At 35.3% G+C, this 18,078-nt stretch overlaps 1 protein-coding gene across 1 annotated transcript in view; it reads left to right on the top strand.

Moving 5' to 3' along the window:
• FRY (FRY microtubule binding protein) overlaps positions 1-18,078 on the top strand; it is a 322,040-nt gene that overhangs the window by 94,467 nt on the left and 209,495 nt on the right. Inside the window, exons 3-4 of the mRNA XM_044668276.1 lie at positions 757-810; positions 15,983-16,122. Of these exons, the coding sequence (XP_044524211.1) occupies positions 757-810; positions 15,983-16,122 (194 nt within the window). The remainder of the gene's footprint in view (positions 1-756; positions 811-15,982; positions 16,123-18,078) is intronic.

Here is an 18,078-nt window from a genome sequence, read left to right as displayed (position 1 = left end):
TCTCTCTCTCTCTCTCTCTCTCTCTCTCTCTCTCTCTCTCTCTCTCTCTCTCAAACATACACATGCACGCATACACACACAGAGGAATGCACACACAACTATGCTTTTTCCATTGGAAAGCCAGCCTCACCTGCAGCTGCAGGATTTGCTGGGTTTTTTACATTTTGTTTTCATTTGTTATTTAGGAAGACAGGTGTATTGTGGATAGAATACTAAGCCTGCCATTAGGAAAACCTAAGTTCAACTGTAGCCTCCAAAATGAACTACCTACCTCTGTGGCCCCAGGGCAAATCACTTACTTTCTATCTTCCTCAGTTTCCTCATCTGTAAAAGGGAGATCATAATAGCATCTATATTCCAAGATAAAATGAGATAATATTTCTAAAATATACTTAGCATAATGTCTGACATAGAGTAGATGCTTAATAAATGCTTGTTCCCTCTCCCTCCTTTTTTTTCTGTTCAAGGAGGACATAATTAGAGTGATAAACAGAGAATGGAAGAAAAGAATTTGGAATTCTCAGGCACTGTACACAGACCAATATACAATAAAGCCAGAAAAACAAATGAAGAATTTATGTATTTTGCATATGGGCTAGTGTTATTTTTTTAAATAGAAGAAAATTTGTCTTCCACTGATAGAAGTGAAAAACAATATTTTACATGTGCTCAGCAAGCAGAGAAAACATTATTATTATAAAATATAATAGTCCCCAATAACAATTCTTATCTGTGTTCTTTTTTTTAATTTTTTAGGAAAAGCCATTGACAAAATCTCTTCAGCGAGGAGAAGACCCTCAGTTTGATCAAGTAAGTGGAATTGTTTTATGTACTATTCAGCAATATATTTTATATATTTTAAAAATGCAGAATCCTTGCTGTCAAGTTAGTAATTGAAATATGGTTATTATTCCATTTTGCCAACAGGGAAACTGAGGTTCTAAAAGATTAAGTGATGTTAAACTGAAATAATTAAAAGTGTTTTAGAGGGGATTTGAATCCAGATTAGTCTAACTCTACATCCAGCAATGTGTCAAGTCTTAAAAATATTCAAAACCACCAAGTGTCCTACTTTATAAACAAGTCTCTGAGCAACTGCCAAATAGCCACAGCAACTAACTATAAAATAACCACAGACTCTGCAGGATTAGAGAAAAGATAACACTTGACCAGAATAAATCATTTTTTAATATATTGTTTTAGTCTTTTTGCTTTAATTTTGTTAAAATTTCTGTATTAATATACACAGGTAATGTTGGCCTATAACTACATTTGTCTCATAAATAAGATTTGGTTGATTATTTCTTTCATAGTTATTGAGAATAAGTATTAACTAATTTTCAAATATCTGATAAATTTCACTTGAACAAAATTTTGGGGGGAGAGGGGGAAATTACCAAAAGGTTTGTTCAATTTCTTTTTCTAATTGGACTATTTAAGATCTCTAATGTATGCTTTATTAACATGAATATTTTGTATTTTTGTAAGTAATCATCTATTTTCTTTAAACTCAGTTTTGAGTACATTTTATTGCATCTTGTGTTATTCTAATAATTATTTTTATTTCTTCTTTCTTGTAAGTTCACCTTGTTCATCTTTTTCTTGGCAATTTAATTTTGCTTTCTTTTTTAAAAATCAGATTAACCAAAGGTTACTGATTCCTTTAGTCTTTTCTAAGAAGTAGTTTTTATTCTTGCTCATAATTTTTGTAATCTTTGTTTTCTATTTCATTTTTTCTCCTTTCATTTAAAGATTTCTTTTGTGTTTATTTTGAGTTTAACTTCTTGGTTCTCTAGATTTTTTTATTTGTACATTCAGTTCATTAATCCTTTCTCTTCTGGCTTAAATTTTTTATTTTAAATTAAAACTCTGTTATGTATAGCTTATGATTTTCCTCTGAAAAATGCTTTTTTTGATTAATACAAAAAATTTATTTTTTTATTCTCATCCCATTCACTTTCACATAGTTCTTAACTTTTTCTGATGTGTTCACTGACTACTAATTAATCAGGATGCTACTATTAAATATTAATTAAGAGTATAGCTTCTGCTTTTGTTATATGTATTACTATTTTAATTTTGTTACATTCTAGAAATGATACATTTAATATTTTTTCTTTTTACATTTTATGTATGATTTCTTTGTTGCCTAGAACATGGTTTATTTTTAATATTTGTAAACTGACACTTAATAAATGCTTATTCCCATTACAATATAGTACCATGTGATGTTGAGAATATGTGCGGTCTTTAATATTCCCATTAATAAGACACCATCTTTCAAACCAAACTTCTACAACTCAGACTTCTCTCCCTGACCCTCCTCCTGACCTTGTGCTCTTATGGTTCCTTCTCAGGGGGCTTAGATAGGATGGCATACTCACTCTAATTTCTGGCATTCTTTGATTCCATCTAACTTGATACTTTATGCGGGACCAATAAGCTGTGACTAAATCACAGTCATTCAGAACAGACATCCTGTTTGGTGTCAGTTGACTTTTATCTAAAGGCTTTCAGTGATCTTTCACACCTAGTCCAAGTCTCATGTTTGATTGTCTGTTTGAGACATGTTCTCACCAATAAATGTAACAAAAATAAAATAAGGATGGGGTGCTTCTGACAACACCCTTACAAATGTGATATAAAAATAAAAGAGATAAAACTATATCTTAAGAACAAAACAATGTAGGATAACTGATTGATCTGATTTTTAAGATAAAGCTCACTAGACAAGTAAACACAGGTGTAGTTTTCTCTCAGAAGCAAGGACCTACATCTCTCAGGGGTCTACTGCAATGGTGATAAATTCAAATAGAAACAGGGTTCACTAAATGGCACATAAAGATCCCTGGGGGTGCATATGGACTTAGAAAACCACATTTAACATTATCTATGTTCTTTAGTATTTTATTTATTTTGTTAAATGTTTCCCAATTACCTTTTAATCTGATTTCTTCCTCAGGGTATATGTTTGATACCTCTATTCTAAGGTACCCTGAGAGACTTCTGAGATTTCTCTCCTCTTCTGCTGTTCAGCTAAAACATCCACTATCTACACTTACCACTTATCAAGCTTCAGGGGCTAGTATAAGTACCAGTTCCATTTAGTCACTTAATATCAACTGCATTTTATAATATGATTTTTATTTTAAAAATATAGCGAGGACAAACATATAAACATTTCCCCCCAAGTCCTCAGAGATGTATTCCCCTGTACCAACTCAGTGTCTAGGGATCATAGAACTTAATTCAGTTCTTAACATAATATTAGTTCCACTAAGTGGATGGTGTTGTATTACTAATAGAGGAGTGCTCATCTCAGCTTCTGTTGACCCGGGTCCAGAAGGTCACTCCCAAAAGTCAGTCTTTGTTCCTCTGGACAGTGATGCTGGACAACAAAACTTGGTCTGGACCCTTAACTACAGGATTCCTCAGACATGCTCTCCTGACTTTTAAAAAATCTACAAGGTTGGAGACTCCACTCTTGTCTTCTAGAACAGGAAAAAAAAAAACTAACACAGAGGTCCAAGACTGAGGCTTGTTTCTCTGGCCTTATAAGGACTTATCTTTGGAATTCTGCCATCAGTGGAGGCTGACAATGAACCAAGAAAGACATGATGGAATGTAGCAAAGGCCTTTTGAATATCTTTGTAGTCAATCAGCCTCCTTATTCACCATGTGGCTACCAGACTACAACCAGTTACAGAATGAGTGCTCTAGTCTAGGCAACTCCAAAGTCTCTCCAAAGTACTTTCCCACATCATTGTGACTCCTGAAAGCTAGCTCCATGGTTTTTTATGAATCAAGATGCCCTCCAACACACTCTGTGAATTTTCCAAATTTGCATTACATAGAGAAAACCATGTAAGTTTACCTATATTTCAGTTAAACCTTTGACATTTCATGCTGTTTTCATAGATAAAATGGAATAGCATAAACAATAAAATAGTATAATTCTGTGGATTTAAAACTGTTTAAATGACCAAAGAGTAGCATTAATAGTTGGATTTCAGCTGGGAATAAGAATATTAAAATATTTTCTCATTTGATTTGGAAGAAGGTCTCTCCCTGTGGGTGAGATTATATAACCTCTGAGCAGTCTTCCAACTCTCAGGTTCCAAGATTCTTGGAAAATGAGATGATCTCTTAAATCCCTTTTAACTCTAAATCCTGTGATCCTGTGAAAAATCAAGATTAGAGAGAGCATTATGTCATGGAAACTGATGAGATAAAGTATGTGAAGAAGTGGGAAGTGGTCAACTTTATGAAATGCTGCAGAGAGGTCAAAGAAATGAAGACTGAAAGGATACCACTGAACTTAGCAATGAGAAAGTTACTGGTGGTAGTGGAAGAATTGTACATACTGATGCCAGATAAAGGAATCAAAGCAAGAATGATTTTTACAATAAAGACTAAACTATAAAAAGAAACAACTTTAAAACACTTAAGAATTCTGATCGATGCAATGACCAGTCTCAGTTTCAGAGGACCCATGATGAAGCGTGTTTCCCTTCTCTTTACAATCAATAAACCATTATTAGACACCTGCTATGGGCCAGGCAGACACTGTGCTGAGTCTTGGGGAAACGAATACAAATAAAACTGCCCTCAAGATGCTTACAATCTAATTGCTGAACACAAACACACAAAAGGAAGCCAAAAAGGAAAGAGGAAAAGGATGCCATGATGGAGGCTTCTGAATAAGTCAAAATCAAGTATAACTTTTGGAAAACAGGGAGAAAACTGTCCTGAGATTCCAATCCAGAGGGGCAGAGGGTGCTAATGAGATTTATCAGGCAAATGGAATCCTTGAAGCATTATGAGATTTTCTGGCGATGATTTTATTGGAGAAGGAAAGCATGATGGAGAGTTCCAAAAAAAAGTCTAAAAGCAGTGGAACTAGTTGGAAAAATTTCTTTAAAAGAATGATACTGGTGACCTTTGGAAGCATTATTTCAATGGTATAATTGCTAATTATTGACATGTACAATGTATTTTGATTAGGTATTCAGTATTTAATAATGTCTAAAACCTCCACATCTGTGCCTTATGGTGATTGGCAAAGCTTAAATATACAAGGGGTGGATGAGAATATACTCACTATACCTATAGATGCAAAAACAGAACTAAGCTCAAAACTGTATCTTCAGTTTATCCAGCATTCTTTTTTTTTCATTTTTCTAGTTTCAAACCTTATGGTTTTCAAGCTCCAGCAGAGAAATGAAGGAAGGGTCACTGATAGTTCAGTGAAAGGCAGCACACGAAACCTGGCACATCCAGCTATTATCATTATTATTAAGTATTTTATAGCACTTTGTGATTTGCAAAATACTTTACAAATATTACTTCATTTTGTCCTCACAACAACCCATTGGTAGATATTGTTTATCCCTGTTTTACAAATAAGGAAACTTGGGGAGACTGAGGTTTAATGCCTTGCTTAGGCTCATACATCTAGTTACGTGTCCAGGGTCAGATTAGAACTTGGGTCTCCTTGAATCTAGGTCCAACATTCTTTCTACTGCACCACTTTCACTGGAAGACCTTCTACCAACTACTCCTACTTCAGTGAATGGGTTGCCTGGGTCCTTGGCTTAAATGTGGTCAGTAATACAGAGGAAAAACCAGGAGTTTTACAGGGAGGTTTGACATTTTTAGCTCTCTCATTGGTTTCTCATCTCTGATGTCAAAGGTAGTGGAGGCTTCAAGGATTGACTAGTGAGAATCCATGTAATACAGGGCTCAGTGTTTCTAGCATAAATTTTGGCATAGAATAATTCTATAAAATGGGGATAAATTGGGATACAAGGCAGGAAGAATCATGTGTAATAACAGAGACAATCTCTTATCTACAAGCTTTATGACTCTTCAGAGGCATTCCAAAATGGAGACTTTTTTTTTAGACTTGCCACAACTGTTTTCCTGCCTCTTTTTTAAAGCTACTGAAAAACACTATCAAGCCTTTTCTTGATGACTCAGACTTATCGTTACAAACATCATTTATTTTACTGGGCTGAAATACGGTGCTACTTCTGGGGATTATCAAGGTCTCTACAGCTGTTTGCCCCTATGGTAAATAACCTTAGGCTGCTGTATTTTTATAGTTTTGTGCCTGTTTTTTATAGGGCTCTCTTATTGTTTATTGTTAGCTGTCATTTTTCAGTGCTGTAAAAGTGTCTGGCTCTAAGGGCACCTTCCTCCTGCCTGCCCACCCAACCCCTTCATCGGCGTTAATTTGCTGCTTCTGATCTTCTGAGAAAACAGATAACTAAGCTAGTTAGAATGTTGTTTACAAAATGATGTTACTGATTTCAAATCAACTCTGCAAATATTTATTGAGGATCTGCTGTGTAAAGGTCATTGTGCCAGGTTTTGGGGAGGATATGGAGAACTGTAAAATAGTCCCTGTCCCTGTCCCCAAGGTGCTTACAGCCTGTTCCGGGAAATAGGAAACAAAGACATGAGCATCAATCACAATGGAAGCTTTCATTAACAATTCAAGTTTACAAGAAGAATGATGCCACAAGGAAGTACATGATTAATTGCCAACCAAAAGTGTAGACATCTAGATGCTATAATAATTCAGGAGGAGAGAATTCATCAAGCTAAGGCTGTTTGTATGCTTGTTTATAGAATTTGTATAAGTGTCCACCTCCATCTTCCACTTCTTTCAGTCTTTCATAGAACTGCCAGTATAATCTTTCTTTAAAAAGCATCAATGGCTCAGACTTGCAGAATCTCACAATTAATTAGAAGGATTTTGGGGACTGCCTAGAGCAGTGGTATCAAATTCAAATAGATGGCAGAGAGCCACTAAATTGTACATAAGGATCTCTGCAGGCCACATACTGACTCAGAAAATCACGTATTAAAACTATGTTCTATTTATTTTTTACTTAGATTGTTAAATATTTCCCAATTACATTTTAGTCTAATTTGGGCTGCATGTTTGACACTTTTGATCTAGTCCAAACCATCCCTTTTCACTGGGATTTTCTTGCTCTGGATCTAGAAAGTAAGAACATTTGGAGAGAAGATATCTGAAAAACTTTCACCTTGGCTTCATCATGAATTTGATGTGGACTTCTTGAATTTAACTTTAGTCCCTGTGTTTATGTGTTAAGAAATTGTCCTCATTTCTGGATGCTATGTGACAATTTGCCTTTTAAAGGGAGAAAAGGATACAACTTCTCGATTTACTACACTTTCCTTTTGCAATGTGAGATCACTGTGACCTTCAAAGTTTCCCAATGTGTCTTCCATAATTTCTAGAACATTTGCTTGGATATTTTTGCTAGCTTCTTTTTCATTTCAGATCATTTATTTTCTACAATTACTTGCGTGTACCTCATTTTCCCCAGTTCCTTGGTAAATCTGTATGTTCCCTCTCTACTCAAGAAGTATATGGCAAAAATGATATCCCCAGATTTTATGATATAGATTCATAAATATATATATATATATCAAATATATATTCTAAAGCCAGAATAAAAGTTTTTGACAAGGAAAGATAATCTCAGGTAGTAAAATAGTCATCACTTCCCTAATAGAGAAAGATAATTCAGTTCTCCATGTGTAGCACTTATTTTCTATTCATATTTCCTATGAAAATAGATTCTAAATGTAAACTGACATGATATATGCAAAATAATCATGAAAGTTTACCTGCCATAGGGTTTATATCCATGGCAAGAAGGGAAATTAAACCAAGAATCCAGCAGAGTTGCATTCAAAGTATACATAAATGCACCATTCAGATCCAGATCAGCCTGAGAAATAAAAAATATAGAATGTCTCCTAAGAGTAATTATTAAAATGGTTATGTGTGAATTTTTCCTTCTTTCATTTACCCAGTACACGATGCTTATGAAAAAATAATGTCAGAGCAACAGCATGAAGAGATGTTTCATTTAGTTTATTTATACATCATATGCCAAAAGAAATATTAAGAAAACATTTACATAAAGTACATGTAGGCCCTGTGCACACCAGGATTTAGTTCTGTGCTTTCTGCAGCCCTTATATCCTCAATCTGTACAGGGCCGAGCTCATTTCTGATGGAAGGACATGATATTTAAGGGCAACAAGGACGGATTTGTCTATCAACCCACTCCCTTTCAGCCAGCTGCAGCACAGAGCTAGGATTCATCTCACCATTGGCTTTTCTTCCAGTAAATGAAAGAGTGGAGCAACCAACAGGGTGGCTAGACCTTCCTCCCTTCCTGTGCTAAGGGAGCCAGGATTTTTGCAAATTCCACCCTTCCTTCCTGACTGAACTTAAAAAAGAGCAATGAGAGATTTTTTTTTTTAAGCTCACACACAACCACTCTATGTTGACCTTTTATGCCTGCTCAAGGCAGCTTCTGTAAATTTGCCAAGGAAAGTAGGCCAGGTAGATCCAATACCAAGAACTGCTTAAGGGTGACTTTTTAAGGGTGACCAAAATGATTCTAGCTGAGGCTTCATGATGAATGTTGACATATGCTAAAAAGAAATGTACAGTCACACATCAGGGAAGTAACTGTCTACACATTACTGAATGGTTTCTCCAGAGGCCTCTAAATGTCAAAAGGACACTTTTAAATTTTTTATTATTTTATTTTACTTATGGTGACATTATGGTGACTTTTTTATTATTTTATTTTATTTATGGTGACATTAAAGAACACTTGAAAAATGAAGTTTTTATAAATACATGGGTAGATTGTACCTAAGCGTTGGTGAGTCCTAAAAGTCAGTAGCCTATAGTTTTAGATCACTGTTAGATAGATAAAGACAGACAGATGTGTGAGAGAGAGAGATTAGAGAGATAGAGAGAGTTTAGAGAGATAAATAGATGGGTAGATAGACAGATTAGATAGATAGATAGACAGACAAATGATAGATAGATAGATAGATAGATAGTTAGATAGATAGATAGATAGATAGATAGATAGATAGATAGATAGATAGATAGATAGATAGACAGATAGACATAAAGACACAGAGATTAGGTAGATGATAGATTAGATAGATAAAAATAAGATTAGATAAAACAGATTAGATAGATTAGAGAGAGAGACAGAGAGAGAGAGACAGAGAGAGGAGAGAGAGAAATGTGGATCTTCTGTCAAAATCTGGCATACCAATGAGTAAAAATTTTTGTTGTTGTTTACCAAACCCTACAACCTAAACTCCAGTAGGAATAGAAGGGAAAAAATTATTTTTCACAAAACTTTAATATATCTCCCTTCTGCTCTTGGGTTCAGCAGCTAAAATCCTTTTATTAGTGCTTTCTGTTAGCAGAAGAGTCTTTTTGAGGGAGAGGAAGGAGTAAGATTTTAGGATAATTCCTAGCTTTTTTCCTTTTTTTTGCTGTGAATTTTCTTGAACTTAGAAACTATTATATTAATAATTTTATAAACCCTATTTTTAATTATCCAAGCAGTCCCCAGTTTATGAATGAATACTACACTTAAAAAACTATTTGTGTATATAGACTGGGAAATGAGGACTGGAAGTAGAAAAGGAGTCCAAGGTCTAAGGCCTTTCTCCCTTTGGGGACAAATGCTCTTTTTTTTATTGTTAATTGAAAACACCTGGAGAGTAAGTTATTGAGACAGGTGGTTTCTCTTATTTTGATGAACAGGTGCAGGACATTAATAAGTTATTGGTGCCCTGGGATGTATACCTTGTCCCTACGACAACTTATCACACTTCTATTGCTTCTAAGTGAGCTGTTGCCATACAGGGTCAGGAAGATGCTCTCTTAGAATGTGTTAGAAGTTAGAATGAATTTTCATGTGAAAAGTAAGCTGTAAGTAGTAGTTAGGCATAGTTGAAATAATAGTATTATGTTCAAGTATCTTATGGATTTTTGGTCAATCTGGGAAGCCAACCACTATTTATAACATCCTTCCTATTGAAAAATACATTCAAAATATATTCTTTGCAAATAGCTGACATACAAGTACACCTTTAAAGCACATCTCATTCATAAATTGGGTAAAACCTTTTTTAAAATATGGTTATTTTAAAAAATAAGTGTATAACAAGTAGTCCCTGCTCTTGAAGAAATACTTCACTTAAGTGGCCAAACCAAAATAGGTCAATTCATTAAAAAGCTTACTTTTAAATAATTCATATGAAAGATAGGAGCATATAAGCCTAAATAGAGAAAAAGGAGTAAACAACACAGAAAAGAGGAAGGAACCCCATAAAATAGGAGTGTTTGCAATAGTTGATAATCATACTCTAAAGATAAAGTCAGAAACTTTTGACTTCATCCAAGAAGTTCAATTAAAGATAACAGCAGAAAGAATCAAAATGATCAGTTCTCATATATGAACAAGTCATTTGGCACTCATCATTCTCCTGTCTTTTCTTTAAAATATAGCCATAATGCCTATCCCTGTCTGATGAGAGAAATAATCAGATGAATCTGTGATCTCAGCAATTAGAGAATTCTCTCCATCCCTGCAAGTTGCATCAATGATTGCCACTCCTCTGAGCTCTCTATGAACTGGTCCAAAGCAGGATCTCATCAATTAAATCACTCACTTTTATCTCCTGGTGATAAAACAAAATCCACATTTCTGCTAGATAACCCACAAAAAGGCACTGTATGCTTGTCTCATAGTTCCCAAATAGTTCTAGAGATAAGTACTTCCCATCTCTCCACTTCAAAGTCTTCCTATCAGTCTTTGAAAATTAAATGGGGGAGGGGGACAAAACACTAGCCATTTTTTTACCCAGAATAAGTGCCTGTGGGCTACGTTTTCCATGTTTCTCTCACATTTCTCTCTCTCTCTCTCTCTTTTTTTTTTGGCCCTTTCTAATTAGCAAGTATTCATATCTCCTTCTACTATCCTGAAATTCCTTGATGGTGCCCTTTATTCCTGTTTTATTTTGGAGTTCTTTCTCAGTTATTTGTTGTAGTCTGGCAACCCAGAAACCAACTCTGAAACTCAAGCCTAAAGTCATCTTCAAGTCCTCTGAACTCTTTTTAGCATACCTATACTATCCAAGACTCAATCGCAGATATTGCTCCATCCTAGATAACCATATAAACCTTAGCTATTATCATTACTAACAAGCTCATTTCTGTTGTAATATGTGATTAGCTCTCTTTTCATGTTCCATCTTCTTAGTTGTTTTTCACTCATTCAAGTCTTACGTGACCCTTTGCCACCCCATTTGAGGTTCTCTTGGCAAAGACGAGTTGGACATTTCCTTCTCTAGCTCTTTTGATAGATGAGGAAACTGAGGCAAACAGGCTTAAATGATTTGCCCAGAGTTACACAACTAGTAGGTAACGGAGGCCAAAAAACTCAAGAAGATGAGTCTTCCTAACCCCAGGCTGTCATTCTATTCATTGCACCACCTAGCTGCCCTCTCCATCTTTTCAACTTGATTGTAAACTTCTTAAGGAGAGGGATCATGATTCATACTTATTAGCATTTGTGGATTAATTTAAGTGATTTGTTAATATGTGTTTCTTGGAAGAAAAACGCTATAAATTGGTTGAATTTTTTTTCATGTATTAAAAGTAAAGGACCCGTATTGTTGGCAGTACTTGAATGGAGACATGTTGCCTTCCAAGATCACATATGCAAAAGTGAAGGAGAATTCAATAACTATTTAACCACTTCTACTGATTCACATGGACCCAAAAAATACTGCCTGAAGGAATGCAGAAAACACAACCAAGAGATTATGAATTCTTGGGCAAAAAGTGGTTGATCCTAGGAACATGGATGATATATGAGGCTTCAGAAGAGAAAAGGTAGATTTTTAGTCGTGAAATACTCATTAATGATAATAGCTAAATGCTAAACACATTTGTATTACTATCTAAGACTAAGGGAAAACTATTTAAGAATGAAATTTGGATTTTTTGACCACAGTTGCAAACATAGGCTTTTGGCCAGGGATAGAGCATCCCTAAGAAGTAGATTACTGCATCCCATATCCAAATGGGGAAAAGAGGGAGCTGCTTAGCTCTTAATTTGTTTCTTGGAGCATAATCTCTGGACAGGAAAGAAGAGGGCCAAAATGACTAATTAAATATTACTGTCTATAATAAATAGAGACTATTAGCTCCTAGTTACCCTTATTGAATCCAAAGTCACAAGCCTAGATAACTTACATCCAAAGATAATAAAAGAATTGGCAAGTTTAATAATGTTGAGTCGTTGTCAGTGATTATAAGATAATATAGAATCACAGGTTGAGAAGTAGAAAGGACCTGAGAGGTCATCTAGTCCAACAGCCTTCATTGTAAAGATGTGAGAAAAGAAAACCAGAAGGGTTGTGAGTTGCCATAGTTACTTACACAAGTAAATGACAGAGGTAGGATTTGAAGCCAGGTCTTCTGATCCAAAGGCAGGGCTCTTTCCACCATGCTACTAAGAAGGTAGAGCAAACTAGTAGAGAAAATGTCCAAATGAGAAGAGAATAGAGCCTGAGTACTTTAGTCCAGGAAGTATGACTTGGAGTACTAGCCAAATTCTATCATGTTTTAATTAAATAAATTGCCGATAACCATCCATATCATCATTTGAACATTTGAAATTGTGCTGATCATACAAAGTCCTGGAAAAATAATTATACAGATGAAATTAGTTGGCAAGTAAGAAAAACATACATATTAGTTGTAATTTTCAAGTTGTATATGAAAGATCAATGCATTGAATAGGAATGATTCTCTATTTGTACTGTGCTTAGTAGAATATTTGTTTAATTCACATCCAAGAACAGCAAGAGAGATTTATATAAGATGAAGAAAAAAATGTAAGGACTCAAAGATACTGAAATAAGTAAGAGAGTAAGTTTACCCTATATAATACATATTATATATGATATAATAGTGCAATCATGTATTATATAATTATATAATGCTATATGGTAATATAATTATATGATATAATGATTGTTTAATTTCTTTACTGGTTATTTTTAGTTTATGATAGAGAAGTAGAAGAAAGCAAAACCTAAAGGTACTTTAGTTTCACCCTTGTATTTTTAACTGAACTAGAGACAGGCAGTCATATTTTCCAGCCTCTGGTCCATGCCCTGGCATCGATCTAGAACAATTTTTTTCCAGTCTATAAAATTTTTACTACCAAAGGTCCTTCTTGACACCTATTAACTTTTTAAACTGAGTCCTCCTTCTTTATCCATAGACCTTCTCCAGTACTCAGTCTCAGAGTGCAGATCATAATTTTTTTTAAAAAGAGAAAACAGAGAAGGGGAGTAGAAGCTGAGGATTACCACAGACCAGGACTAAACTTTACAGTGAAAACAGTTAGCCACGCTCTTAAAGTATAAGAATCGAGGGCAACTATGTGGCTCAGTGGACAGAGAGCCAGACCTAGAGAGAGAAGGTCCTGGGTTCAGATTTGGCCTAAGACATTTCCTAGCTGTGTGATCCTGGGCAAGTCACTTAAACTCCATTGCCTAGGCCCTTACCATTCATCTGCACTGAAACCAATATATAATGTTGATTACAAGACGGAAGGTAAGGATTTGGTTTGGGGTATGTAATTAAAAAAGAATAAGAATTTTCTATGAGGTGAACTTATGTTAATTAGAATGTTTTGAGTTCTTGCCCTTTGTCATTTTTGTAGTACTATGTGATGGTACTGTTTTATTCAATTGCCAATCCATAACAGAAATTTAAACTACACTAAAATCCACACTCAAGTGTGCACAGTTCCTGATATAGAGTAGGTACTTAATACATCTTTGTGGCCTGATGGATTACTCCGAACCTCCTGAGTCACCAAGTCTGGGTGCTGAGGCTGCAAAAGGGAAAGGTATCCACAGCTTTAAAAAAAAACACTCTTTTTCCAGTATATGCCAGATTACAAAACACTAGATTGTATGACTTCTGAGATCTTTTCATGTGTTATGGGCTAAACATGCCCTGTTCTTTCAACTGCTCTTTATATGTCATGAGCTCCAGACCCTTAACCATACTTGTTGCCCTCTTCAGATGATACCCAAATCTTTCCATCCAGCCATCATCTCTTTCCTGAGTTCTTTTCTCCAACACCCAGCTGCACATCTCTACCAAGATGTCATATAGGAATATGAAATTTAACATATGTAAAAGGGAATTTCTTTTCCCCAACTCCCATAATCCTAACACTTCTATTTTTATCAAGGACATAAAAATTCTTCTTGTCACCTAACCTCAAAATCTAGAAGTCATCCTTTATTTTTTACTCTTATTCACCATCCTCTATCCAGTCATTTGACAGATTTTATAGATTCTCCACCTTCCACATCATCCATCATATCCATGCCCTTCTCTTCACTGCCAGAGCCACCACCCTAATTTGGGCCATACTATATCTAAAATGATACCAAAGTATCATTTTAAAGAAACTTTGTTTAATTGTTTGTTACATTAAAATTCCCAGGCATTTTCCTTCTTCCTTCCCTCTCTTCTCTGCCCAAGAGAAGGCATCATTTAACCAAAAGATATATAGATATAAAAAACTGTCTTGCTTCTTTCTGTGTATCAGTTCTTTCTCTGGAGGTGGACATACATTCTTCATATGATATTTCCCTTGCTGTATAAAATGTTCTCATGGTTCTGCTCATTTTGCTCTTCATAATTTCATGTAGGTTTTTCATTGGTTCTTTTTTAATTAATTTGTTCTTATAGCACAGTAATATTCCATCACAATCATATGCCACAATTCTTTGGACATATTTCCCAACAATAGTCTTCTAATTGGTCTTTCTGCATCCAAGCTCTCCTTTTCTAATCCTTCCATCCCACTGTCAAACTGAAAAGTACAGTCTGACCATGTCTATCTTCTACCTAAGAAGTTGCATTGATTCCCAGTGCACTCAAGGATAAACCACAAACTTATCTGCTTCACATTTAAAGCTCTTCACACATTTGACTCTAACCCATTTATCCAGGTTTTGTTATTGTTCAGTCATTCAATCATGTCCAACTCTTCATGACCTCATGAACCCTATTGCCTATGGGGTTTTCTTGGCAAAGATATTGTGAGTGGTTTGCCATTTCCTTCTCTAGTGGATTAAAGCAAATGGAGGTTAAATGACTGACCTAGGGTAACACAGATAATAAGAGTCTGTGGTCAGATTTGAACTTGGGTCTTCTTTACACCAGACCCAGCACTCTATTCATTGAGCCATCTAGCTTTCCAGGCTAATTATATATTATTGCCGCTCATGCACTCTGTATTCTAGCCAAACTGACCTATTTTCTTTTCATTATTCTCCATGTTTCCAGACTATTTCCCAACCTCCCTGCCCCTAGTCTAAAGTCCTCTCCCTCTTTATCTTTGCTTTTTATAACCCCTGGCTCCTTTCAAAGCTCTATTTAAGTGCCAGGTCCTAAATAGGTCTTGCATGATTCACCCAATTATTAGTGTTCTCTCCACACCAAAAAAAATTTAGTTGGTATTTACTCATCTATATATGTATTATTTTCCCCCAGTAGAGCTCCTTGAGATCAAGGGATGTTTTCTCCTTTGACTTTACATCCTCATGACTTAGAAAAGTGCCTCACCCATTGAAAGTGGTTTATAAATGCTTTTAATTGAATGGAGATCTCTGATACCATTAACTGAAGTGGGACTCTCAAGATAAAGGATAAAATGTCTTATGTTTTCATGAACAATTGTTATGCTTTTATTCCTTTGTTGAGAACTTTATTCGTATAGATTGTGGGAGGGCTCATGAATAATCTGTTTACAATGAAAGCCTAATTTCTAGAACTTGTGGAATTAGAAGCCAAGTAATTAACATCATTGAACCACAGAATTATTAGAACATAAAGGGTGTCTGTCAGTATTGGTAGGAATATAATGACTCTTGGGAATATAATCATAAATAAAATGAATGTGCTTGCTGGATAAAAATGAAAATTTCACAATAAATATACTTGGTTATACTTTCTTGAAATAAAAAAAAATCCCTTCATAGGTGTTTAAACGAACATTTTTCCTTCTTCTTTTAGGTTATAAGCTCAATGAGCTCCCTTTCCGAATACTGCCTGCCTTCCATACTGCGAACATTGTTTGACTGGTATAAGAGACAAAATGGCATCGAGGATGAATCTCATGAATATAGACCCAGAACAAGTACTAAATCCAAAAGGTAGGGTTTTTTCTTGCTGCAAAAACCATCATTTCATTGTCATGGGATGGATACCAGGGGCTTATTGATGAAGGCAGAATGAAAGTTTTGAAAGCTACTAGAAGTTCCTGCCAAGTAGAATGATCCAATGGGAATAATATTTGTCTATGTGTGTTCCAGCCACATCGAGGAGAACTTCCTGATGTGTCTTTTGTCTGTTCCGTATAATGACCAGTACATTGTAAACACTTAAAATGAATAAAAGTTCATACAGTACAGTTTTGATTTCTTTAAAAGAAAATGCCACCATTAAGCCTACCTATTTCTTGCCTCTGGTTCACTCACCAAACACCAAATAACTGCTCTTATTTGTTTTTTTTTAACTCGACTTCTGTCCTAGTGACAACTCTACAACAGAAGGTCAAGGACTTGGCAAACAGGGTTGAGGTAGGAAGTGTCTGAAGCCACATTTGAACCTAGATTCTCCTGGCTTCAGACCTAGTACTCTATTCACTGTGCCACCTAGCTGCCACCAAATAATTGCTTCTGAAAAGATGCAGTACACATTCATCAAACTACCTAGGTGATTACTTCAGATTTGTTTAGAGACTCAGTGTCTGAAACTACAATTTTTAAATCCTTTCTGAACAATGGATAGTGAACAGCTGGTTAAAATGGTGGATATTGGAGAATGGCATGTGGATGGCTAGTCCAGGATATAGCTATGAAAAGAAGAGAAGGGAGGAATGAAATTAATGAGGGTCAAGGATTATATATACATCTGGAGACTTGCAGCTCTGACCAACTGATTGGAGAGGGAAATTACTATACCTGCCCTGCCACATATGTCTTACACAGATATATCTGCTGTCAAATATCCACAGAGAGTTGCAAATAAGACGTAAGAAAAGAATTATTTAAGAGACCAAGCAATTCACAGGGTATAATATACCATAAAAAGGGAATGTTTCTATTTATTGCTTCAGCTTTATATATAAAGCACTGGAAATAAACAAGAAATAAGGGACACTAGGACTTAAAAATTGAAAATGAGACCCAAAAGAAATGGAATGAAAAATGAAAGAAAGAGAATTAAGGATAAATATTAAAGAGTGGCCCAGTACTATGACAGTGGTGTCATTAATGCCAAAGGCCAGGAATAGTCGAAGCTCATGATGAATGTTAAGAACTTTGTTAGCTATTTGGAGGAAAGAAAAAAACAAAAAAGAGATTCTCAGCACTCAGGGTGGATGATAATGGACAGTCAAGACAGAGTAGAACTTGGCAACTTATTTGGTCTTTTGTTGTTGTTGTTTTCTTGACCACGGAGAATGATTTTTCATTATGAAATAGAGAACCAGGAAGAGTTCATGAGAAATTAAAATTCAAGAAAAAGAAAAAAATCACAGCACCTCATTGAAAGAATTCAAATCACCAGAATTAGGTGAACTATAGTCCTAGTTACTGAAAGAATTTGTGGCTCCCTGAACTGCTATTGTCCATGCTTGAAAAAAACTGGAAAATAGAAGAGATGCTGCAGGAAAGTTGTCTGGATATTCAAATAGGGAGGAGGGTGGATTCTGAAAGATGTAAGCCAACATATTTCTCTAAGATTACAGGATTGCATTGATAACAGAGTATACTTGCATTTCAGCAAGGTATTAAAGGAGATATGGAGATTGATATGGAGATATGGGATTGATAATAAAAAAAAACAGTTAGGTTTATTTGGAACTGATGAATAGCCACACTTAGTGAGTGGTGATTCAAGGATTATTGTCACCCTACAGTGGGTTCTTTTTCAAGGTGTCGGAAGGCTCTATTCTTGGTCCTTTTCTGTTCAGCATTAAAAATGACCAAGATGTTAAGTATAAGATGTCATGCTTATTAAATTGGCACAGTACCTGAAATTTGGAGGCATATGCTAAATTACAATCTCAATAGCCTAAAGGATCTCAACAGGCTAAAGTGACAGAC

The sequence above is a fragment of the Gracilinanus agilis genome, chromosome 3 (genome assembly GCF_016433145.1).
Source record: "Gracilinanus agilis isolate LMUSP501 chromosome 3, AgileGrace, whole genome shotgun sequence".
NCBI classification, from domain to species: Eukaryota; Metazoa; Chordata; class Mammalia; order Didelphimorphia; family Didelphidae; genus Gracilinanus; species Gracilinanus agilis.
The sequence above is the reverse complement of the archived record's forward strand: the minus strand, read 5'-3'. Positions and strand labels throughout refer to the sequence as shown.